This window comes from Vombatus ursinus, unplaced genomic scaffold, assembly GCF_900497805.2.
Source record: "Vombatus ursinus unplaced genomic scaffold, bare-nosed wombat genome assembly UNPS02014784.1, whole genome shotgun sequence".
In the NCBI taxonomy this organism is placed as follows: Eukaryota; Metazoa; Chordata; class Mammalia; order Diprotodontia; family Vombatidae; genus Vombatus; species Vombatus ursinus.
The window spans coordinates 8,505,232-8,532,146 of record NW_020954562.1 but is presented as its reverse complement, the minus strand read 5'-3'; the positions used below and the strand labels follow the sequence as shown (position 1 = coordinate 8,532,146).

General features: G+C 39.1%; 1 protein-coding gene across 1 annotated transcript in view; it reads right to left on the bottom strand.

Annotated features, from left to right (window-relative positions):
- The window catches only part of ARHGAP10 (Rho GTPase activating protein 10), a 381,695-nt gene that overhangs the window by 114,699 nt on the left and 240,081 nt on the right, over positions 1-26,915 (bottom strand). The window contains exons 16-18 of the mRNA XM_027866797.1: positions 21,200-21,258; positions 13,873-13,978; positions 11,769-11,928 (exon numbers count right to left, since the gene is read on the bottom strand). Coding sequence (XP_027722598.1) covers positions 11,769-11,928; positions 13,873-13,978; positions 21,200-21,258 — 325 coding nt within the window. The remainder of the gene's footprint in view (positions 1-11,768; positions 11,929-13,872; positions 13,979-21,199; positions 21,259-26,915) is intronic.

Below are 26,915 nucleotides of genomic sequence, written 5' to 3'. Positions count from 1 at the left end.
GCCTACCCATGAACAGCCAATATTCTTCCATTTGTTCAGATCTGACCTTATTTGTGTGAAAAGTGTTTTGTAGTTGTGTTCATATAGTTCCTGCAATCCCAATACTGGTTAACCTACTCTAGATCATTCTTTCTTAGGCATCCTCCTAAAGGTTTACCATATTGGTAACAGACTTAGTGCAGATGCTCAATAAGATATGGCCCCACTCTAACTCAGACCTCCAGAACTCATGAAATCCACCAGCCTCAGCATCCCTACAACAGAGACTACCAGCACATACCGCCACACACCATCATGCCAAGAGATAGGTGCTTTGAATTGAAGTGACCTCAGAAGCCATTTAGCCAACTTCTGCCCAAACCAAAGGATCATAAATCTAGAAATGGAAGGAAAGGAACTTCAGAGGTCACCTAGTATAACCTCCTGATTTCACAGATGAGCAAAGTGAGTGCCAGAGAGGTTAAATTACTTGCCAGGTTAAATTACAAAGTCACACAAATAGTGAACGGCAGCAGCAACATTTGAATCCAGGACCTCTAACTCCAAAACCTGGGTTCTTTTCATTATATCATGTTCCTTTATGAATATCCTTTACAATATTCTTAACAAATAATCAAATAACCGACATCCTCCTGAGGAGTTCCAGCAATACTGTCTAATCACCACCACATCAAAGCAGTCTATCCCTAATAATAATAGTTAGCATTTACATAATGCCTTAAGGTTTGCAAAGCACTTTACAAATATTATCTCATTTGATCCTCACAACAACTCCAAGAGGTAGGTGCTACTATTACCCCCATTTTACAGATAAGGAAATGGAGGCATTCAGGGGTTAACTAACTTGTCCAAGTCATAGAGCTAGTAAGAATCTGAGACAAGATTGGACTCAGGTCCAGTGTTCCATCCACTGCACTACCTAACTGCCTGTAATTCCTATTTGGAACAGCTCTAAAATTTAAGAACTCTTCTTCAAGGAGATCCAAAATCTGTCACCCTGTACCTTCCATCCAACAGTCTTAGAAGACTGCCTGAATATCCCCCATTAATATTTCTCTTCTCCAGGAGGACAACCTTTCGTCTCTGAGAAAATAAGATTCCTGGTTTGGCAAAAATTAGAACTTACTTATATTTTTCTGTAGAAATAAAGGAGATGATGCTGTTGCTCATAGTTCTGCTTCCCTTTAAAGAACATTCAGAACGATTTTTGATTTCTAAATGCTCACAGCCCCATTTTTTGAAGCCCCAGAAAACATAAGGGCTTACTGAGAAGAACATGACTGGAAAAGAAGATTACAGAGTGAGGCCAAAAGAGCCATCTTTCCTGCAAATTCTTAGGAGGAAAAATACCTGGGCATTTATCGAAACACTGGCTATGAGGCAGCGACTTCTATATTGAACAGTCGCTCACTACTCAGACATAAAGCTTCCTGAATTTTTTTTTAAAGAGATTTATTTTCCCACATCTGAAAATCGACAGTGATGTTGCTTGGCAACCTAGTGCTTGCTTCACAGTATGAAGGACAATTCAGGCTAGTCTATTTGACAATTCCTCTCTATTCTCTTCCCCTATTTAAAAAAAAAAAAAAAAAACATTTTTGAAAGCACTAAGTTGCTGATTCCTAATGGAAAGGAGCTTGCCCAGGAATTAAATCTGTTGTGTCTCATGTGAAAATGATAGCCCTGGCTTGTGTTGTTGGAGCCCTGAGCCCAGGGATCCTCTGTTTTTTGGAGTAATGGATTCTGACTGAACCCTCCACACACTCTTCACTCAGAATTCCTGGTGTTGCAATCTCCCAAACAGACCTAGCTCTTCTTAGGGCTATTGCACACTGCTAAAAAACAGGCATAAGCAATTTTTGACATGTTCTAGGAAGTCAGATTTTCCCCCACGTTCATCATGGCTGGGCAGAGCATAGTTCCACCACGCTTTCCAAAGGTTAATGTGTGTCAAGACATTCCAAGTTGTTAAGCCCTCTTCAGGTGAGTGTGATTTAATACTCTCAGGCTTTGTGTGGGACATATGGGTGAAAACATAGATCCCTTTCTCACCTTCCCTACTTCTATAATAGGAAGAGGCACAATTGTGTGCAAATTAGCATCTGTAGGAAAAAGAACTGTAAAATAAAGCTGGATGCCTGGGTTGTAAACACCCTTTCCTGCTAAGAAAGATCTTAATTAAGCTGGCAAGAAGCTCCACCAGAAGATGATAAGCCCTTAGGGCAGCTAGGTGGCCCAGTGGATAGAGCAAGGCCCTGAAGTCAGGAAGACCTGAGTTCAAATCTGGCCTCAGACACATGATACTCACTAGCTGTGTGACCCTGGGCAAGTCACTTAACCCTGACTGCCTTGCAAAAAAGAAAAAAGAAAAGTAAGCCCTTTGAGGGAGGGGACTGTTTTTTCATTTTGTCTTTGTATTTGAAGGGCCTAGCACATAGAAGGCTCCTAATTAATGTTTGTGGAACAGAATTACCTCATTTTCTTGTCAGTATGCAGAGAAAATTAAGAAGAACCAGGAGAATACCTCACCCAATAACCACAGTAGTTTAAAGGAAAACACGACGAGAGACATCAGAACCCTAATCAATGAAATGACCCATAGTGACTTCAGAGGCCTAACAGTGAAAACATGCCTCTTGCTTCTTTTCAGAGAGGTAGCAGAATATAGGTACAGGTGCAAAATGAGGCATACATCATCAGATACAGCCAACGCGTCGATTTGGTTTGCTTGACACGTCTTTGTCTTACAAAGGAGGGTTCTTAGTGGTTTGGGGATCTGGAGGGGAGAGTTACTGGGAAATGACATCAATGTTTATTTTTAATTTAATTTTTTTTTTCAATTTACAAAAATCTATTTTCTTTCTCTCCTACCTCCCTTTCTCCTCACCTCATTAGAAAAAAAAAGAAAAGAAAAACAAAACCCTTATGACAAATATTCAAAGTCAAGCAAAACAAATTCACATACTGGCCCTGTGCTTTTTTTTAAAAAACATATATCTCCTTCTGCACCCTGAGTCAGCAAGGATTTACTCCAGTACCAGCAGAAGTCTCCTCCAGTTCTGCTCTCCTAGGGCGTTTGCTCTGGGGCCTGCCATCTCTCAAACAAGAGATGAGAGTGCAGGGTCATGCTGTCAAGTCAATATTCTTTAGGCTTAACTCTTTCTTTTCAACCTAACAGCAATGTGGGGGGGAGGTGAAAAGGGAGGAGGGAGAAGGGAACAGGAGAACAGATACAATAAATCTTTTTTTAAAAAGAGGTTTGATTTGAAAATCTCATCGTTAACATGCTATGATTTCTTGCCCCCTCTACCTTCCTCATAAAGTGTTTATTTTAGTAGAGTTTTTAGTTGAATCCCCAAAAAGAAACACATGCCCTCCTTACCTCAGCATCTTTTAAAGCCTCGTTTCCTTCAATCAATCAATGCACTGATTCCTTCAAGAAGCCTTTCCCACATCCCCAGTGATCAGTGCCCCTTCTTCATGTTCAAACAACCATGCATGTACTTGTCTATTTAGAGGTTCATTTCCCCAAATGAATTTAAGTTCCTTGAGGTACACAACTGTGTGTGTGTGTGCACATGCACATATATGTGTGCATGTCTGCATTCCGAAACTTAACATAGTCTCTTGTACCTAGTAGGTGCTAAATAAATGCTTGTCAGATTGGACTGGATATGAAAATAATATGCACTGCTTTTATTATCATCTCAGGATTGAGAGATGCACATAAGAGCTGTAACAACTGAAATTTCCAAAGCTGCTGACTATCACACAAAAATACTGAAACTGCAGTGACAGATGGAGACAAGCAGCCTGGAACATTCATTACCCAAAGTGGAGGTCAATCTATAGCACCACATTTTGAATACTGTATATAAAAATCCAATTAAAATATTTAAATACCTAACAATCTGACCATGAAAATAGCACCAAAAAAAAAAAAAAGGAAGGAAGGAAGGAAAGAAGGAAAGAAGGAAAGAAAAGAAAAAAAGTGAAGGAAGTTAGGAAAAAGAAGGAAGAAAGGAAGGAAGGAAGGAAGGACCCTCCCATTTACCTACAAACTCAAAGGAATAAGGCCTTCTTGTTAACTGAAATCATATTTGCATGATACAAGAAGTATCCATTTTAAATACTGTAGACCACAAACAATAATAATAATAATAATAGTAATTTTGATAGTACTTTTAAGGTTTGCAAAGTGCTTTATGTACATTATTTCATTTGATGCTCACAACAACCCCATGAAAAAGTGTTATTACAAATCGTAGGATCACAGATTGAGAGACAGAAAGAATTTCAGAGACCATTTAGCACTTCTTAAACTGGGGGTCGTGACTCTCAGCTTAAGAAGCGCTGTAGGGGTCACAAGTGGAAAAAGTTTAAGAAGCCCTCATAGGTTACCCACTCATTTTATAGATATGGAAGCTTAGACTCAAGGAGGTTAAATGATCTGCCTCTGGTCACACCAGGAGTAAGGATTTGAACCTCCATCCTTTGACTCGCAATTCCATGTTCTTTCCATTGAGTAACACTGGAGGAGACGGCAGGAAGAGGAAACTGATCTTCCCGTGAACTCACTGCTAGGAAGTATCAGAATCTGAATCCAGTCCTCCTGATGCCAAGTCTAACACTTCCCCAACAAGACCATAGTGCTACTGTGCATCCCATAAACTATTATGACCACAATATCATCTCGTTCATTATTCAGGAAGCATCCTCAGGATCACCACTAGTGAACAGCGACATGAACTTCAATTCTCACTGAAGATTTAAAAAGAAGGAGAAGGGGCTAACACACCAACTCAGAGAAAGAGTGCTGGATTTGAAATCAGAAGACCTGAGTTTAGATCACATTTCCATCATACTACTTCTATTTGTCTGGGTCAGTTGCTTAGGACCTTCTCTGGTGCCCAGTTTCCCCATCCATAAAATGTGGGATTGGAATAGATGATCTCCAAGACCCCTTCCAAATCTAAATCTGACATTATACTCTCCAGTAGATGCTTTTTAAAAAGGTCACTGAAAAGTAAGCAGAACCAAGAGAATATAGACAATATGACTATAACAAGGTAAACAAAAACAACTCAAAGGTGACAACTGAAAGTAAACAATGAAACCTACTCCCTCCTTTCAGTAACAAGGCAGGGCACTATGGGAGTGGCAGGTCCCACTGCGCAACATGGTCATTTTGTTGATTTGTTTGAATCTATTTTTGTTACTAGCAAATGAGGCAGAGGCAGAGCACACTAGGAAATAACCATGGTATAAAACATAAAAAGAATCAAGCAATATTTTTGTTGTTGTTCAGTCATTTCAATGTGTCCAACTCATTGTGACCCCAGAATTTTTTGGCAAAGATACTAGAGTGGTTTGCCATTTCCTCTTTCAGCTCATTTTGTAGATGAGGAAACTGAGGAAAGTAAGATTAAGTGACTTGCCCAGGGTTATACAGCTGGTAGGTTACCGAGTCTGGATTTAAACTACAGTCTTACTGACTGTTGGCCAGGTGCTAAACACACTGTGCCACCTAACTGCCCCCAATCAATATAACTCAAAATAAATAGAAAAAATTAAGTTGCTAATGCTTCCTTTGTCTTTTATCTTATGGTGCGTAGGGAGAAATCCAGCTGTGATAAAAATAACAATAACTGGTATTTACATAGCATTTTAAGGTATGTAAAGGACTTGACATGCACTATCTCATTAGATCTTCACAAAAACCTTGTACAGTAGGTCTCATAGGTATTATCATTCCTATTTTTACAGAGATATCCTCATAGAGCTTAAATCATGTGCCCATGATCACACAGTTAGTAAATGTTGGTGACTAGATTTGAATTCAGGTCTTCCGGACTCTAAGCCAAGCATTCTGGTCTTTGAATTCTGGATAAATACAGTTTCAGTTGATCAGATGCTTGATTATGCTGCACAGTCAGGGTATGCAAGACGTACTTTGCCAAGAAAAGAACTCATGTAAACTTCATGTATTCTGAGTTTCTGGCCAAATTCAAAATCCCTAGGGGTTCAAGGTATTGTTTTCTCCTGGGACACACACAATTTCCTGGTTTGCAAAGGAAAGAAAGACCTCGAAAATGTTTTTGGCCCTCTGATAGTTCTTGTAAAACAACATCTTAATGTGTTACGTATAAATGAAACCAAAACATATGGATTAAGTTTCTTCCAAAGAACATGTGGATTTAATAAAAATGGGAAAGGAGTTAGGGTAAATTGTGCTTTGGATTTTACCAAACCTTAACCATTTGCAAAATAGTTTGAGATCTTTTTCAAACTCAAAATCCATTCATCTAGAGTTGCTAGTTTTAACTATATATTTTTTTCAATTACCATCTCTTTCTTCAGTGATTTTCCTAGCTAGAGCTCACATTTTCCATAATTGTTGGAACTAAAAAAAAAAAAAAAAAAAGGAAAGAAAGACTTCTTCCTTCTTTCTGTCCATGTTCATTCATTCTCTCTCCTCCCTCTCTCTTCTCATATTTGCCCCTGCATGGGCTCTGGCCTCTTTCCCTTCTCTCAGGTTTCTCTTTTCTTTCTTTCAGAGCACTGGGGAGGAGTGACCTCTCCATTTTATTTTTACCATTTCTCCTTGATATATTTTTCCTCTCTGTTACAAATACCATTTTTTCATTTTCTTTGAACAGTTCATACAGAAAACTCCTTTGTTCATTCTGTCTCTCTCTCTCTCTGTCTCTCAAAGTCTAAGGCACCTGTAATGTTGATTACAAATCCGAGTACAGGGAAACCCATGTCTCAGGTCACCAAGGTCATGAGAAATTTTTTTTGTATAATGCCCAACACTTACTACTGCCCAAGTAAACTGTCTTCTCTCAAAAGAATCCATAGAATTAAGATGTTGTTGAGAAAAAAAACAATTGTTATTGAGAAAAGAACAGGGGGAGGGGAGCCAAGATAGCACAGTAAAAGCAGTGACTTGATTGAGCTATCCCCCAAACCCCTCCAAATACCTGTAAAAAATGGCTCTAAACAAATTCTAGAGCAGCAGAACCCACTAAAAGACAGAGTGAAACAAATTTCCAGCCCAAGACAACCTGGATGGTTGATTGGAAAGGTCTATTGTGCTGAGCTGGGAGAGGAACGTAGTTCAGTGTGAGTGCGCAGGCAAAGACCAGGCCTCCGCAAACCTGGAGCAGGCCTCAGGGGACTGAATCACAGGCAGCTGTAGCAGTTTCCAGACTTCTCAATCCACAAATGCCAAAGAGAACTTAGAAGGTCAGTAGGAAAAGTCTGTAACCACAGTGGGAGAGAAGCTCGGTCCCAGCCCCAGTACCAGCTGCAGACCCGGGGCAGTGGCTGCTTCCAAAGTTAGGCACACTGACAGAGGGAGGAATCAAGAGGCTGATCAGAGGTGGATTGCAGAGATCTCTCTGCTGGTGCAGGATTCTCTTGCTTTGCCTGTGCTTGGATCTGGGTCACAGTTCTGGGTGGTGATCCTGGGGCAAGGAGGAGTGCTGGCGTGGTGGAGCTTGTAGTGGCTGCGGAGAGGAAATCGTCCTCACAGTTCCAAGGCAGAAAAGAGTGCTTGTGGTCACTCATACACCAGAGCACAGGTCAGGAAAGGAGTAAACACCTCACCTTTGATCATACCACCTTGGAAGAACTGAAAATTTACAAGTCCCTAGAAGTATCTCTGAAAACAGCTGCACAAAACCCCCAAAGCTTGGGACGGTACACCCTCCACACTGGAAGCAGACCCCTACCTTGACAAAGACTTTATAACTCAAGTAACTGGCTGGGATCACGAGCAAACTGCACAAAAAGAGTCAGACCATAGAATCTTTCTTTGGAGACAAAGAAGATCAAAACATACAACCAGAAGAAGACAACAAAGTCAAAGCTCCCACATCCAAAGCCTCCAAGAAAAATATGAATTGGTCCCAGATCATACAAGAGCTCAAAAAGGATTTTGAGAAGCAAGTAAGAGAAGAAGAGGAAAAGCTGGGAAGAGAAATGAGAGTGATGCAAGAAAATCATGAAAAACAAGTCAACAGCTTGCTAAAGAAGATCCAAAAAAAAAAAAATACTGAAGAAAATAACACCTTAAAAAATAGCCTAACCCAAATGGCAAAAAAGGTCCAAAAAGCCAATGAGGAGAAGAATGCCTTCAAAAGCAGAATTGGCCAAATGGAAAAGAAAGTCCAAAAGCTCACTGAAGAAAATACTTCCTTAAAAATTAGAATGGAGCAAATGGAAGCCAGTGACTTTATGAGAAATCAAGACATTGTAAAACAAAACCAAAAGAAAAAAAGAAAAGAACAACAAGAACAGGAGGTGGGAGAAGGGAAGAAAGAAACAACAAATGAAAAAAGAAGGAAGGAAAAGAATTAAGGCATGTGAAACACTACTTCCTTTTCCCCTAACAGAAAAAAAAACAAAACACTAAGACAACTGAGACTAGAAAAGGATGGCTATGGCCATCTAGTGAGTACATTACCTTCTTTCCATTCTCAGCCTCACACATATATTGGTTCTGATTATTTTTATTTAAAGTATTATTTATACCTTTTGATTTTTATGCCACAGTCATTTCCCTATATTTTTACCACCTCCTATAAAAAAAAGTTCTTACTCTTATACCTTCCCTTCTAACAAAGAGTATTAAGTAAAATCTATAGAGTTGACCATAACTCAGAATCACAGAAATTTATTAGTTAAGTGAGTTTTTGAGACTAGCTAATGCAACCCATAATCCTGAAAGAATACCCACTACAACATAATTGGTCAAATAGTCATCTACTTCTGTTCACAGACCTCTAATGGAGAAGGCAGGAAGGGGAGGGAGAGTCACCCCTAGGATGTCTCTAACTGTTAGCAAGTTCTTGTTCGCTGCAAACATCAATCAGCCTCTTTTCAACTTCTACTCATTGTTTTACCCTCTGGGGCAAAATTGATTGCGCCAAACCCCTCTTCCATACAGAAGCTCTTGAAGACATCAGCACATGGAATATTTCCTAACCTACTACCATTCACAGCACCTTTCTATCAGTGGAGACAAAGTTAACATTCTACTGAGTCTCTAAATTTACAACATTCCACGCCACTTCCCCCACCACCCATAGTTCTCTAATACCAATTTTCTAACAATAACCAGCTATAGCACTTAAGATATGAGAAATGGAAATTTCTCTGCTTAGCTTCTTGACTATATAAGCTAGCCTACTGGCATATCTACTATGATTACTTAATTAGCTCCTCGCTGCCATTTGAAAACACTTGTAAGATTTGTGAATAAGGTAAAGGTGGAATCTACTTCCTAGACGAAAAACACAAATTTCTCTGCCAAGCTTCAAATTAGGAAAAGAGAAAGAAAGAAATGGAGGGATGAAGGAAGGGAAGAAAGAAGGGAGGGAGGGAGGGAGGGAGAGAGGGAGAGAGGAAGGAAGGAAAGGAGGGAGGGAGGGAAGGAGGAAGGAAGGGAGGAAGGAAGGGAGGGAGGGTGCTGCATTAAGTTGTGATCCTTTAATCCAAGGGGGCAAGCCCGAGAGTCAGTATTTTTCACAAATACATTGCATTAAAGTTCCTTAATTGGGATTTAATCAAATGATGGCTGAGCTACTGTACCAGCATCTCAAAGCCGGTAGCCTAATTATTTCTCTTTCTACAAATGAATAGCAGCTATCGTCCACCAGAGGTGTCTCAACAGCTTCGTGCGCACTAATGAGGTTTAATGACAGTTTGACAGCACCATAAAGGGAGGCAGAGATTCATGACTGGTTGTGGAGTAAAATCTCCTAGGCTGATCACCAAGCTATTTTTACAACCAGGCTAAAGAAAATAACCAAAGCCCTTCTTTAGCCACTAAAATTTCACAGTACAGATTTTCATCTCCATTTTTTCCTAGGAGAATTCAGAATTCACATAAGGAAGTGCTGATCTGGAAAATGGCGCAAATGGCCAGCACTCAGGCAGTGACTAAGACGACTGGATACAACAGAACCTACCAGGACTGTTTCATTACTTATTTAAAGCCGGTTTCTTATGAGGAGAATCCAGAAATTATTAGCAAGGGTCCTGTGATGCTGTTTTTTTATTTTATTTTATGTTATTTTATATTATGTTATTTTAATAAGACAGTTTGTGTTCTAATTTTAGAACTCAATATAGGCTGCCTTAACTTTATTGTTCACATTTCTTTATATTTTCCTTTTCTTCTAAAACATTATTCTGACAAGAAAGATTAAGTAAGGGCAGTGAGCCATGGTAGATAGAATGTAGGTGCTTAGAAGCAGGAAGACCTGTGTTTAAATCCTACCTTGGGCATCTATTAGTGGGTGACGCTTAGCACATCACTAGACTGCCCTGTTCTTCATGCAACTTCTCACAATTTATTGGCTAAATCATGGACAAGTTGAGCCCTGCATCACTGGAGGAAGTTCCCTACATTCAAAATCACAAATCTGTTGGGTATTTATGTATAAATTGTATAAGTAGAAGTAGTCAAAGACAGGTCTACAGAAAAGCTCATTCAACATTTGTAAAAAAAAAAAAATTTCTAAAACCAAAAAATCACATTGTCCTGCTTAAGAATAAATTGTTTTTCTTTACCCATGTGCCCTCTCCTTCATGGGCTATATGAACAGATGCAAAATTTATTTTGAAAAAACAAGGTAAGGTGGGGGGAGGGGTGGGGAGAAAATACAGTCACCTTTCAGAGAGGGGGTAGGGGAAATTCTACAGTGACCATCATAGTCACACACTGACATGGTTTCTGCTCCCCATTTTATACTGACAGTCATCCAACTTAAACAAGGACACTAGCCACTGAAATTCCTGAGTCAGAAAGCAAACTTGCATGGGTATATCAAAAAAAAAAAAAGTCTTACAAAAAAAGCTGAGTTGGCTAACATCTGGTCTAGTTGTAGTAAGGCCATCTACCATGCCAACACTGCACATTCCATAATGGTGTAATTATGGAATCATAACATCTTAGGATCACAAGGGATCTTTGGGGTCACCTAGTCTATTCCCTGACTTTAGGCAGGACCGTATCAAAATAATAACAGATACACTCAATTTTTGAGGTCTACATAAAATCAGCCTATATAATCTCCCTCGGGTGTCACAGCATAACATTACAAATGCTGATAATAATAACAATAATAATAATAATAGCTGTCATTTCTATAGCACTTTCAGGTTTGTAAAACATTTTCTTCACAACCATCTATGAGCTAGATAGAGCAAGCATCAATATTCCCATTTTATAGATGAGGAAATTGAGGCAGAGGGAGATTATATGACTTGCCCCTAGTCACAAACCAATAAATATTACATGACGCATGAGTGTGTGCTGGTAAATATTTCACAACCAAAGGTCCATACGCACAACACACTTTTAGGTTTACCTGCATTATTAACATTTTCTCCATCACTGTTTTTAAATCTAGAAATCAACAAAACAATAAATCAAGCCTTGATTTGCAGCATTTGCCCATTTCTGAGATGTTAACGCTCTCACTGAAAATTTAACAAACGGCTCACCGGAACAGGCTCCAGCCCAGCCCTGCTTATGTCACCAGCGAATAATGATTGACAAGCCTGCCTTCACATGCCAAGTCTTTTGCATATGCAGTGCCAGTGACTCCAGGTGGAAGACAAATCCAAGTGCCCAACGAAAAGTGTTTATTTACACTGTAAAATGATTCAGCATAGTCTTTTAACCAAAGAACTCCTAGAGTAAATTTAACAGCATTTCTCAGGTGCAGAAAAAAAAAATTATATAAGTCGGTTACCTTTTCATGGTTTTCTATAAGGATTTCCACTACAATGTTCTGAAACTTCAGGTCCATGATGGCAGCAACTGTTTCTTCCTGTGGCCTCATCAGTGTTGGTCCAAACACCACTCCCAGATTTGCAACTGTCATGAGATTTTGCTTGGCATGGTTTGAAACACTTATTGTGATAAAAGGAGAAAGAAAGGAGCAAAAAAAAATTTTTTTAAGCTGCCATCATCTTGGAATGCAGAATGTGTTCTCATGTTTAACATCAACATTCACAAAACTTCAAAAAAAGGGCCTGATCTGGAGGCAAAGGTCAAGGGTTCAAATCCCAGCTCTGAGCCTTGCAACTTGTATGACCTTAGGTGTACCCCTGAACCTCACTGGGACTCAGGTTCCACCTCTATAAAATGTAAGAACAGGACCAGAAGATCTCTAAGGTCCCATCTAAAACCATATCTATGATCTGATGGAGTCAAATACAAGTTTTAGAGGGTATTATCTAAAAGTTTGAACTAAGTGGCTGTTTAAATTGGGGCAAAATTACTTCAATTCTTTGGGCCTCAGTTTCCTGGTAAAATGAAGGGGTTGGGCTAGATCAGAGGTTCTTAAGCAGGGTTCCATGAACTTGGTGTGTTTGTAAAATATATATACATATATATGTGTGTGTATGTGTGTATATATATATATATGTATGTATGTATGTATACACACACACTCATAAATACAAACATAGATACATATACGTATATATCTACACACGGATACATATATATCTAAACATAGATACATATACATATCTATATATATATATTTTGATAACTATAATTTCAGTATAATTGGTTTCCTTTGTAATCTTATGTATTTTATTCATACTTTTTTTAAAATTTCCAGAAGAGGTCCAGAAGCTTCATTAAACTCTCAAAGGTGACCCACAAAGAAGATTAAGAATCGTTAGAGCAGATCATTTCTAAGATGCCTTCTAAAAGTTTATGTTTCTAAGTCACTCACATTAACATCTCCATCAAATTACGTACTGTTTAAAGATGATAAATAAAACTGGAGCAAAAAGATTATGGGATAATAATGGTACAAGCTACTCCTGTGTAATGAAAAAGGACAAACATGAAGAATACAAAGACACACAGAAAGACTTAAACAAAACAACATGGGACAAGATCAGCTGGATAAGAATATACACGGTGACTACAGCCGTATTAAAAAAAAAAAAGGAAGAAAATTGCCAAGACCACAAAAGGACTCAGGAGGGGACAGAGAACAAGTGAAGTGTGATTTCTCTTATGGCCATAGATTTATAACTGGAAGGGACCTAAGAAATGATCTAGTCCAACCCCCTCACTTTAAAGATAGGAGAACGAAAGGCCCAGAGAAGGAGATTAAGTGACTTGCCCAAGGTCATGCAGGTGGGTAAGGTGCAAGGCCAGGAGTTGAGCCCACATCTCTGACTGTAAATCTACTGGTCTTTGTAGATACTGGGCTACTTTCTAATATTACTGTTATAATGTTAAATTTTATATTGTCACCATTGTAAAGGGCTTGGATTTAAGGGTTTTACTTGTTGATTTACCCCATATTTAGGTTATTTCTTCAGACTATTATACTGCTAAAAAGAGTGGTGGTAGTAGTAGGAGTAGTAATGATGATAATAGAATAAGACAAAAAAAACTGGGGTCACTTGGAAATACTGTTCCTAAGCTGACTGGAAAAATTCAGTGCCATTTCCCTCAGCCTATACTTATGCAGGTGTGAAACTAACCTAAACTGCTAAGAAGTCTTTAGGCCTGGTCAGTCTGAGTCAGTCAAGGAGGAAAAAAGGATCCTATTCCCTTCCTTCCCTTCAAACCAAACCCTATGTTGCTGGCAATGTCCTTAAGTAAATAATTACACAAATTCATGAAATATTAAATTTCAGCACTCTTCTCCAAAACACACACTGTGAGTTAAACTTCTAGCCTGCTTTTACAGGTTTGGTTCCTGGTACTGTGTACAAGAGCCACAGCTCTACTCGCTACAAACACAGCTCACCAGGACCACGATCCATCTCCTACAACACATGGAGAAAAGGAATTTCAAAATTAAAAAAGAAGAAAGGGCTTACTTCGTTAAGTGTTTCACCAAAATGTCCAACATTTCCTTATTTTTCTCTGGGAGTCTGTGGACCAGGAAATGAATAGCATTGACTCGAGATTCTGGGCTGCCACACTCTTGAAAAATAAATAAGATAGTTAGTAAAAATATACTAAACCAAAAATACTCCTAAAATCAACATCTCATGCACCAGTTTTGTTTTCCACATTTGGTTATTTCCAAATGGGGAAGATATGAAGCTGTTTCTTCCCAATTGTTCAAACCTATCCTGCTCTCTCTACCATGGTTGAAATCACTGCCCTCCTTGTACTATGCAATGAGTGTGGGGTGATGGGGAAAGACGAAGGGGGAGTTGAAAACCAATGCCTTCCCCCTCCAGGTTATATTTAAAAAGACAGCTGTTGCCATTTTTTTTCCTTTTGCTGCATGCACTTAGTTTCTGCTCAGAAGTAGGCTCAGTCCGGCTGAAATCTCATGCCTTGATCATTGGTCCAAGATATGAAAGACAAATGCAGCAAAGGAATGTCCTCTTTTGCTCCTAAAGCCTTCTGCATTAATCACCTTCTACCAAGACTTAGGACCTGCTGACAGCGTGGCACATAAAACTCCCTTCCAAAATTCCCTGAGGATATCACACAGGGTCTCAGAAAGGTTACAGTTAATAACAATAACATGACATTTCTATAGCTCCTGAGGGTTTGCAAAGCACTTTCCCTAAAGCACTTCATTATAGCCTCATAGTAACCCTATGAGGTCGAGGTTATTATTACACATGGATTAAGCAGCCAATTCAGGGGATCACAGGCTGAGAATTGGAAGGGACCTGAGGGGTTTATCAGTGCTTTAACATGCTACTTCCCCAAAATGGAATATAAGCTCCCTGAGGGCTGAAGCAGTTTCATTTTTTTCTTTATATCCCAAGCACCTAGTAAATAGTAAAAACTTTTAAAATGCTAGTTAAGGAGAAATTAATCTGGTCTAATCCCTTATTTTACAGGTGAGGAAATTAAGGCAGAGAAAGGTCAAATGATTTATCTAGATCACATGGGTGGTAATTGGGTAGAAAATGGCAGAGAAGAGATTTCGAATCCAAGATTCTAGACTCCAAAAACCCAACCAAGGCTATCATGTGACACATATCAAGACATACCAAATGAATAAAGGAGTCTTAGAAACAAAGTCAATCTATCACCGGCTACAACAGTAAAATTAACAGAGCAGTTGAGTCATTAAAATGAGAAATAACAACAAATAAATTCTCAATCTGGAGTGAAAACCAGACACTCTGTCCATGAGAGTGTCACATATTAAATAAATGTTGAGAAATCTGAGGGGAGTTAGGCTTAAGTGACTGTTGTACTGTTGTTCTTCAGAGTGATGACTTTTTTTTTTTTAAAAGAGAACTCATAAGATGGACTGAAAATAAAATCACAAAAATATTACAGGAATATGAAATTCCATGTACTATAACCACAAACAAATCTGAAAACTTGAGCATAGAAAATCCATTTATCTATATATATTTCCTATCAATTGTTAATTTATGCATATATGCGATATACATAAATTTCAAATTACTTATTCACAAAGAAACATAAGATGGGATAATACCCACACATACACCATACACACTCTGCATATGATTCATTGAAAAATAATTAAAAATTAACTTTTTACAAGTGTCACCTCCTCCCTCCTCCAAAAAAACTTTGCTGTGTTAAGTCTTTCCTGTCTATTGCGGAAGCCAGTTTAGAGTTAAGGTTGGTATTTTAATTATCCTTAACCTTCTGTTTCTAGGCTCCCATTACAATATAACAGATTCTCACAAGGATACCTCAAGTCACTAAAAAGTTCTCCTTCTTAAACGAAAAGATATTGAATTATGTTTTGTCTACTTTTGCCCCTCCATTCAAATAGCTTACCACTGGTATAACCTTAGAAAGTCACAACTCCTTGGGACGTAGTTACTTTATCTGTAAAATGACCACCTGACATCTGAGTTTCCTTTCAGACTGATTTGACCTCATCATGCCTTGTCATGGCTCACAGGTGTGGTGCAGAGAACAGGTTCTCAAAGGTGCACATACCAAGCTGCAGATACTTAAAGTATGGACCCGGTGATGATCCAAGGATAAGACTTCTCTTGGAAGGCAAAACCACAACCCAGAATTTTTACCCCAGAAACATGCGGTAAAAAAAAAAGGATGGGGAGAAGTGGCGATTGCTTAAGAAGACCACCTTGGCCCACCCTAGGCTAATTACAGGTCTCAGGGAGAGGCTCATCACAAAAAGCTGACTCCATGAAGATTATCAATAAGGCACAGAAGAGGTATTAATCTGCTTCCCTAGATGGACAAACTGATTCAATGAAATTGTGCCTCTCCTGAAATACTGAAGTATATAGGTTTAGTGTTAAACATATTTTATCTGTCAATTATTGGAAGGTGTACAATACACATATGGCATCTACACTAACACTTATCCAGAAGACTCCATTCCTAGAGCTTCCTAGATTTACTGTGCCAGTAATTTTTTTTATTATTTTAATAGTAAAAAATAAAATCATCCAAAGCATTAACTGCACTTCTATCTGTGCATCATGAAAGTCTATAATGAGTTCACTATAATCCTAACCCTAAGCAGGTTATCAAAGACAACTAAATGCAAAGAGAAATATTAATACAAGTTAAATATTTACATTATATGCATACAAGAACTTTTTATAGATGCATTTTGGGCAAGTCTCCAATTTCCTTTGGGGCCAAAGTGGGAGAAATTGGAGGGGAGGAGAGAAGCTCTCAGTTACAGTTTGATATAGATTACAATTTCCTCAGAAGTAAAATGATGAGAGAAAGCATCAGACCAGATGAGCTTTAAGAGTCCTTACAGCTCTCGCATTCTTTGAGTCTATGTGATATGACTGATCTACCCTAACCCACAGAGGCGTGGCTCACGGCGATGGTCTTTGCTTCTGTCTAGTTTTAATGGAGTGAAAAACTTGGAGCAGCTAGGTAATGCAGTGGATACAGCAGCAGCCCTGGAGGGAGGAAGGGAGAGAAGGGAGAGAAGGAAGGAGAAAGGAGGAGGGGAGAGAGGAGAGAGGTGGAAGGAGGGAGAAGAACTTGCAGTTGGATACCAACATTCCCCAACAGTATCTAAAAGACATATATAGTCTCCACCTTCCTCATTTAAATAAGGTTCAAATAAGGTAATATTTTAAAAGCACTTGGCAGTTCCTAGCATATAGTAGGCACTTATTAAATGCTTGTTTCTTTTCTTCCTTCCTTCAAGGGAAATTTGAACACAGCTAACCAAAAATTACAAAATTAGAAGGGACCTCAGCAGATTATCTAATCCAAACCCTACCTGAGACACTCCTACCAAAGAGTAAGTTTTTGGTTACAGAGCATCTCTTTTAACATCTCCAGTGACAGGGAACTCACTCCTTTTCAAGAAAGGGAAATCCATTTGAACAAGTCAGGTTGTTAGAAAGTTTCTTCTACTGAGTTGATTACTACCTTCCTGTAACTTTCATCCACTGGTTCTAATTCTGCTCCTCTCTCCTTCTTCTCCCCCAACTCTGTGAAATTCCACATGACCAACCTTTCAAACACAGGGTGTCCTAAAAGTCTTAGTGAGGTTTTCAGCTATTAAAGCTTAACACTGCATTAAGACTTCTGAGACAACCTGCATATGTTTCCTTTAACCAATATTCATTGAACAGGATTTAGAGTTCCCACACCAAGATCCACCCACCCAAAAAATGAAAATAAAAAAGCTGCCCCCCACCTCCACCAATTAGCACTGAGTTCCAGTACTTTTTAAGACAAATGAGTGGATAATTTATTTTCTATTTTTATGGTGTCAGAAAAAAAGGAAAGAAATGTTGATCATATTGAGACCAAGAACTCCACAAATTAAGTCAGATTCTCATCCAAAGCTCCAGACCAGTGCCTTTGTGTGTGTGTGTGTGTGTGTGTGTGGTTGTGGGGGGGGGGGAGGTTTGGGGAGAGATCCAAGATGTGATCTCAACACCAACAGAACCGACTGGAAGTAGCTACAAATGGCCAAGAAGGTATACAAACTAACTGGGGACTGTGGAGACTTCACATAATGTCTATTCCCTTGGCTAAGCTAACGGAAGTTTCAGCACAATGGGACGATCTCCGCAACTAAGTGAAAAAGACTGATCAACTCAAACCCCAAATTTCCTAAAACTCTGTAAAAGGTGATGACATTCTCTCTAATTTTGCCTACCCAATGTTAGTCATTATTTTGTTCGTTGGCTAAACACTGTCTGAATACATATAAATCCAACAGTTTTTTAAAAAAGTCTACAGGGATAAGGGAGAGGAAGAAACAAGATGACTGTCACAAAAAAATAACTCAAACAGACGAACACTGACATTTAAAATCAGCGGCTACTTTCTAAATTTTGCCCCTTAAACTATATTGTTAACATGCGTGGTTTTTCTTATTTAACCGTTTATGAGAGATATCATTCCAACCATAACTCCTCTTAGTTACAAATCTATGCCAAATACTACACTAGGCAGCATGCTTCTTTGAGACTGGAAATGAGATTTCATTTCCTGGCCTTACTGCTCTTCCAATCAACCTGCAGACTACTTTAGAATGTCACCATGAAGTCGGTGGGGGAAGCTTTTCTCACAATCACAGAACCTCAGGAGGCGGAAAGGATCTGCCACAGAAACTAAAATAATGTCCCAAAAGCCCAAGTTAGCTCAGGTCACTACCCAGCTCAAGAGCCTCTCGGAGCTCTCAATGCTTTTAAGACAAAATATAACCTCTTAAGCTCAGTCTTTCCAGCCCACACAGCTCTCATCTTTTCTCATATTACTCTCTCCTTCACACACAACGTTTCAGCCAAACTGATCTGTTTGCTGTTCTGTGAACGTGGCTTCCCATCTCCCCGTTTGCATAGGAAAGTGAAACACTAGGAATACCCTCCTTCCTTCTCTGTACTTCTAAGAAGGATTAGCTCCTTTTAAGATTCAATGAAAAGTCAAAAGATATCAATTAAAAAAAAATTAAGTCTCAAAGAAAGGGCCACTCCTAAAGCAGGGGTTTTTTAACCTGAGATGTGTAAACTTATTTTTTAAAAAAAAATTTTGATAACTGTATTTTGATATAATTGGCTTCCTTATCATTTTGTGTGTTTTATTTTATACATTAAAAACATCATCCTGAGAAAGGATCCTTTGGATTTCCTAGAATGCCAAGGTGGGAGACATGACACACAAAGTTAAGAACCCTTCTCATACAGGAAATGTTTTTTCAGGTCTCTCCTAATTCAGTGATCTCTTCAAATTATCTCACAATTGCTCATACAAGTAAATGTTTCATCCCCTAAGAGAAAATATGGTTCATAGAGGGTAAAGGCTGTGTTCTTCCTCTGATCTTTACATTGCCAGGACCCAGCACAAAGCCTTGCACATAGTAAGTGTTTCACAAGGACTTGCTGAATTGAATCAAGCCCCATGAGGTCAATGCACTTCTATAAAGTCTCTCTATGAGCATGCCAATGACTCTTACAGGAGAACTTTTGTAATCCATCATTTGCACTACCATCCTCACTTATTACCTCTCACAGGGTCTGACCTTTTGTAAAACACAGCAAGTTAAGTGTTCTGAGGCCACCCAAAACAAGTAAGTGGGCAAGCCTTGTTCACAATTAACATATAGAGTTTCTGGTAACTCCAAGCTTTGCTCTGTGATCACTCTTTCTTCAACTCCCAAAGCATGATAGACCAGACCTGGCGCCCTTCTACTCTTTCCAGTCTCTAAGGCAAACAAGACAGAGCCACTCTCCTCCAAGTCAAGTTGAATTTTCTCTTCGTCTGGTTTGCCAAAAGTGCCACAGGGTAGAAAATCAAAATGATCAACCATGTGTTGGAATTTCTTCCAACAGAACATTTCCCCCCATCCCTCCCTCCTACAACTTCTCCCTCAAAACCTTCGATTCCCACGTGGAAACCTATGACCAAACAGAACTATATTCCTACTGCTTTCAAACATCTATTTTAAGTGGTACATTCTAATGAGGCTGGTGAATTCCTTTCCTACTGTAACATACCAGGAACCTCCAGGCTAACCTGGATGCAAACCTCACAAGGAGAACTTTAGGAGCTCTTTTGAAGTGAGATTTAGGCAACAGTAAGACTTAGTCAAAGGACTCAGGAAGACATTTCTCTCCTGAAGATCTTGCAAGGAAACAAAAATAAAACTTTGCAGACTTAGTTCTATGGATCCCTGGTGTTTTGTATACTGTAGCCTGGTAGGCAAATGTTCATGTGGTTGGTATTTTTCGCACTAAATGAAAATTACTGTGTCTATCTGAAAAGCTTATTACAGACAAACTTTTTTTGGAATGAGAACAGACTTAACTTCTGCACTTTTTATTCCAAAATTTCTCAGATCCCCCCTTCATCTCAAGGGTAATCATCCCACATCCCTGGACAATCATTTGTAAGTTTTGTCAATACGTTTCAACCCTCAAAGGCTTCCAAGGCTAAACGAGTTTGGAGAATGTGACATTAATGGATGTGAAATCTTCTCAAGGGACACTTGGGAAAGCCGAGGTCTTGAATTCTACAGCTAGTTCTAAGCCATCTGGCCTGTTACTTGTCTATGGTTGGCCTCAGTTTCCTTAATCTATTAAGCTGTTAACACTGATCTACCTCCAGTGGCCAGGGTGACTGTTAGGCACTTGTCCAATGTCCACAGGAGGGGTGCAAAGTAATAAAAGAAAACTAATCCAGGAATTCTCAGGATGGAGATAGAATATACAGTAATAGGACCCTGCAAATCCAGCTGTCCCCTTCTATATTACTCTCCCTGTTGGATGCTTTTACACATGGAACTGTTTTTAAAAAATAAAATTAGTCTTCACAAAATAATGAGACTCCCATGCTAGTTTGTAGTACACTATGACAGGCTAATTTCTTCTACCCAATTGTCAACTATTTTTATTAAATCATGAACACTCTTCACTAAATATACTAAGAAGGGCAATTGTTACATTTCAAACTAGGCTTTTCTTTCTTTCTAAATTTTCATATAGTATACTCCATGGGAAAAAAAGGTTCCTGTAAACCACCACCTCCTCTGATTTAAGCAAGGCCCTCTCCTACCAACAAAATTACTTTGTTCTGATTCTCATCTATGCCAATGCTTTTTCCCCCAATAAAAGATAAGCTTCTTGAGGGTAGGGACTGGTCTGTTATTTTGGTCTCTGTCTTTCTGCTGTGTAGATATTCAGTAAGTAAGTACTCACTAAATGCCTGTTGAATGAAGAAATGCTTACAAATACTTACTGGCAGGAATGATGAACTCTCCATGTAAATCATATGTCATAAGGGGCTCTGGAAGACTTCTGTTAAAAACAAATAAAAGGACATCACTTTACCAAAAGCAAGCTCACATGCATTGGATCTGTCAGGATTTGTTACAGAAAAGGTTTTCAATGTGTTGGGACCCTTTTGAGTCACATAGCTACATTTTCAAGGATGCCCAACTCAAAAGGCTTACCTTATTAAGAGTTATTTGTGTAAAGTGCCATACGAAAGCTAACAGCTGGCAAATCACTGCCTAAATTAAACCAGCGATATCATACAATCAATTTTGGGAAAGATAATTTAGAATAAATAATGAATAAATTCTTAGAAAACATAAAATTGACAAATAGGACGCATGACCAGTCCAAAACTGTTTTTACAAAGGTTAGAAATTAGGAAAAAAATAGGCATTCTGTTCAATAATAGTGGAAATGTCATTTTAAATCTATCTATGGAAAATTAAACAAAGATATTGAAAAAAAGAGACGTTTAAAGAAAAGAAAAGCAGCAGCATCTTCTTTTTCCCAAATTGCTTTTAAAAGACATGTAAAATTCTTGAATTGAGCGAATTAAAATAATGAAAGAGGGTGAAAAATATTAGTAATGACAAAAATTCAAAAGCATTCACACTCTGCTCTCCTAATCAAAAAATATAAAATGGCCAACAAAAATGGTTTTCCTTCTGCTGGAGAACACGGCTCAATCTACCCCACTTCTTCCTTTTCTTTCAAAGGAATGTAAAACCCCAGTGAATCTCTTATCATTAATGAATATTAAGAGCACCTTCTAAAGCTTAAAACACTATTAAAGGAAAGCCACTAACCTCTTGCCTCCCTCTCACCTGTGTCCTTTCTACCTGCCCGTCACCCTAATACGCATATTATATAGGATCATTAGTTTAAAGCTATAAGAGACCTTAGAGCTCATCTAATCCAACCCTCTCATTTTTACAGAGAAGGAAACTGAGGCTGAAAGAGGTCAGTGAAGTCCAGGACCACCCAATTAGTACCTATGAGAGGCAGGATTTGAACCTAGTCCAAATACAGTACTATATCTACTATATAGGCTCTGGGTGGCGCAGTGACCTGAAGACATAAAGACCTGAGTTTGAATCCTGACTCAGTCATTTACTGTGCAACACTGGGTAAGTCACCTAATCTCTCTGTGCCTCAGTTTCTTCACTTGCAAAATGTTATGATAATAGTAATATCTATCCTACACCTGGGATCAGGTGTTGTGACGATCAAATATGATAGATGTTGGTTGGCTGGGGTCCTTCATTCTCAAAGAGGACCAAAATGACATCACCATGTTGGGGTCAAGACACAATGTGTTCCACTGCGGCTGATCAAACAAATACGAGCTAGGAAGGCGCTATCAACGGTCGGGCACGCATTGTCCATTTGCACAATTTGGAGTGGAGATGTTTAAATCTGCGCATCACATTTTCTTTTGAGCTACTGAAATTTTGCTTTGTTCACAGAGGACAGTGCCTTCTTTGATGTGGGCACAGCATGTTGGGCGGTTCTGTGCCAGGTTAAGTATGTAAAGTGCCCTGTAAAGCATAGAGTACTTTCTATATGTTAGCTACATGCCATGATGGGCTGTTCAGCCTATAAAACATATTATTTAGATCTTCTAATTCATGAGGAAAGAAAGATTTAAATATAAAGGAAAAATTCATGACCCCTGGAATTCAAATCAACAAACACTTCTTTTTGTTTTGTTCCTCAATCGTTTCTCGGTCACGTCCAACTCCTCAAGACTCCATTTGAGTTTTCTTGGCAAAGATACTGGAGTGGTTCGCCAGCCCATTTTACAGATGAGAAAACTGAGGCAAACAAGGTTAAGGGACTTGCCCAGGGTCACACAGCTACTAAGTGTCTGGGGCTAGATTTGAACTTAGGAAGACGAGTCTTCCTGATTCCAGGCCTGGCACTTTATCCACTGTACCACCAAGCTGCCCTCAAACATTTATTAAGCACCTATGTGCAAGAAGAAGCATGACAAGTAACACCTGCGTTCAAGTCCCTACACACACACACAACACACACACACACACACACACACACACACACACACACACAGGCTATGTAACCCTAAGGACAGAGGTTGCAGACAAAGTGCCAACAGAAAGTGGTAGGAGTTTCCTTACCTAGAAACTGGGGGTCCCTCATGCCAAAAAAAAAAATCACAGGTCCATTTCCCATCCCTATCTCTACCACATGCAATGTACCATGCTACCTAAAGCAAATCAAATAATCCCTGCCCTCCAAGATCTTACAGTACGTGCAGCTACATAACAAAGTGGATAGAGTGCTGGGCCTGGAGTCAGGAAGACGAGTTCAAATCAAGCCTGAGATACTTAAACAGCTGTGTGACCCTGAGAAGTCACTGAACCTATGTCTTCCTCAGTTTCCTCAGTTGTAAAATGGGGATAATAAAGCATCTACCTTGCAAGGTAGTTGTGGGGAATCACATGAAATAATATTTGTAAAGCACGATGTAGACCTTAAAGTGCTATGTAATGCCAGCCATTATTATTAGTTATTATTATTATTACTACTATCATATTCTACAGAAGGACTGTGTCCTTTCAGAATAAGCAAGGAAGAAAGAGTTAAGAAAAGGGACATTCTTATATAAGAAGAGAACTAGAAAATGCTAAGAAGAAAAAAAAAGGGGGGGCAGCTAGAGGGCACAGTGGATAGAGCACTGGCCCTGGAATCAGGAGGATCTGAATTCAAATGCACACTCAGACATTTGACACTTACTAGCTGTATGACCACGGGCAAGTCATTTTACCCCATTGTCGTGACAAAAAAAAAAGAAGAAAAAGAAATTGAAGAGGCTTGAGGGACATGAGGGAGAAAAGCACCATGAGGGTTTTAATTCCAGTGCTGATGAAATATATTCACAACTTTTTCCGATGAGTGTGCAACCTAAGATATAAGACCACAACAACCACTTTACATCATGCATAATAAATATTTCTAATGCTAGGGCAGCTCAAATCAAAATGCCAACTGTTATAAATAGACTCTCTGAATGCTGTTTGACAGCATCCCCCTGACTTCCCTCCCAACATGCTTCTGGGTCACATCATCCTATTACAATTTGATGTATAACGAAACGGAGAATGTACCTTCTTAGCTGTAGGACCATTAGTGTGTCCTTTTAGTCACAATGTGGGGAGGAGGCAGGTGGAATCCAATTACAAGTAAAATTCCATTGTAACCAATTAAAAAGAACTAGCATGGTTAGAAAGATGAGCTAGGAGAGGATGCTCCCAATAAGCCCTTTGAGGAGACGACAGGTCCATTAAGTGTCCCACAATACACCTTTGGGGATCTTTCCAATGTATTGTTAGGTTTCTGCTGATTTTTTTTCCTCCTTTTTTTTTTTCATCTTTAAGAAACAGTATTTGTTATACAAGATGGCTCTCTGGGAAGTGGGGAAGGGAAAGGATACTAAGGGAAACTATGGTGATATAAAAAAACAAAAGACACCAATAAAAATTTATTTTAAAAAATTACACTGCAACAAACACCAAAAGGGAGGCATCATATGACAGTGGAAAGAATACTTTACAATCCTCCACCTAGACTCCTACCCTTCACAATCAGGCTGGACCTCAAGGATCTAGTCCCCCAGCATCTGGGGAACACAATCCACTTATCTGGGGAGCTCCTACCCTAAGGCCCAACCCAGATGATTGTAGAGTAACTGCAAAATAGCCTTCATATGTTATTGTATGTACTGGCTGGCCCAGCAACGGACTTCACATCCTATCCAGGAATCCACCCAGATCATGTTGCCATTCACCTGCCAGTATCCATACCCTTTGCCACACCCCTTTCCACCTCTCTTTCCCTGGCCAACACTGTCCTCCAATATATGTTTTTTCCCTGTTAGGATGTAAGCTCCCGGAGAACAAGAGCTATCACTCCTATCCTATTTGCATCTTCACCACTTAGTCTAATGCCTGTCACTTAATCCTTTTTCATTCACTCATTCCTATGAACCCCCATTTCTCCTACAGTGGAAATCTTTTATAATTTGTACACTGCTGAAAATGGAATTTATAGTCTAATAAGAAATGAAACAGTTGGCACCTGACAACTGTAACCAAGTAGAGAGGGGAAAAAAGGGCTCTGAACCCAGGAGGGGAAAGAGGAAAATGCCATTCACAAGATAAACCACATCCTTTTCCTTCTCAAAGCTCTTGGACTCTCTTTTATTTTGGTAGGCAGTTTCGAAGTTTAGGTGGGCTTTTTCTGGCTGAGAAGCTTGGGGCATCAGAGGAGGGTGAGGTGACATGAGCTAAGGGAGAACCACTTTCCCAACAGGATCCACATTCATTCCCTTGAATGGCTATGCCGACATTTTTATCGGCTGAATTTGTTTTCTTAGACAAAAACTCCATAGGCAAAATGAAAATGGACAAGCAAAATCAACTGTGTTCTCCTTGAGGTCTCACCAGGAAACTCGTCAGCAATGGCTAATTCTAACTACAGTTATCTCAGCTACAAATAATGCTGGGAAAAGAGACCTGACACTTAGCAGAGTATTTTGAAAGTAGATTTTTCAAAGCAACCAAGACATAGGCAATCTTCTCAAGCAGAGACATCATATCTAGACTGAACACTTCATTACATCTAGCTATCCATAATCTATATGTGTAGGAGTGAAGATAGATGAAACTTACCCATATGAATGCTTCCTCTATACTAATTTTTCAAAATAACATGAAACCCAATAGGCCAAAATAAGATAACGAGAATAATATGGAAAGAGTAACAATGGTCAGAGGCCAAACCTGTATAGAGGTATATCACAAAGTATCATGAGCTGGATTGCAAATACTCTGCAATAACTAAAAAGATCCTTTGGTCTCAACTCTAACCTTCTCTTACAAGAAGCATGAGGGGAAAACAAAAAAGCAAAGGATTTCTATTACCAGAGGAGCAAGGTAATTAATGATAACTAAAAAACATTCACTTAGTAAACTTGGAAAATTATAATAGCTAGTTTGCTTCTATTTCTTTACATCTTAGGTCACACATGCATGTGTGTGTTTACACTTACACATATATTCTGGTAGCAGAGACAGCCTGGAGTATACTTAACTGGCAGTCAGAGTACCTGGTTTCAAGTCTCAAATCAACACTTACTGTATAACCATAAACATGGTTTAAGATCCTCGGGTCTTAATTTTCTCACCTACAAAATGGAGCTGATAGTCTTTGTACTATCTGTTCCATAGGGCAAGTGGGAGCCAAGTGTCACATAAAATCATAAGGCACTACAGAAATATTTATTACTATTATTTTTAATCAATCCTTTTGCTTGCCTTGGGGCAGGGAACTCGCAAGTGAGCTAGCTCCTTCTACCAATACAGACCAGCTCCTGCTTTACATGACCAGGCACCTCTTTTTCCTATCATAGGGATAAGCACAGGTACAAGAATTATGATATCACTGACACAGGGCAGTAGTTCTCAAACATTTTGGCTTCAGGCATCCGTTATGCTCTTAAAAATTACTGATGACTCCAAGGAACTTTGATGTGGATCATACTTACTGATGTTTACAGTACTAGGAATTAAAACATCTTAATATTATTATGAAAAGAATTTTGACATCATGAACCCCACAAAAAGATCTTGGGGACTCCAGGAAGGCTCTAGGAGAAG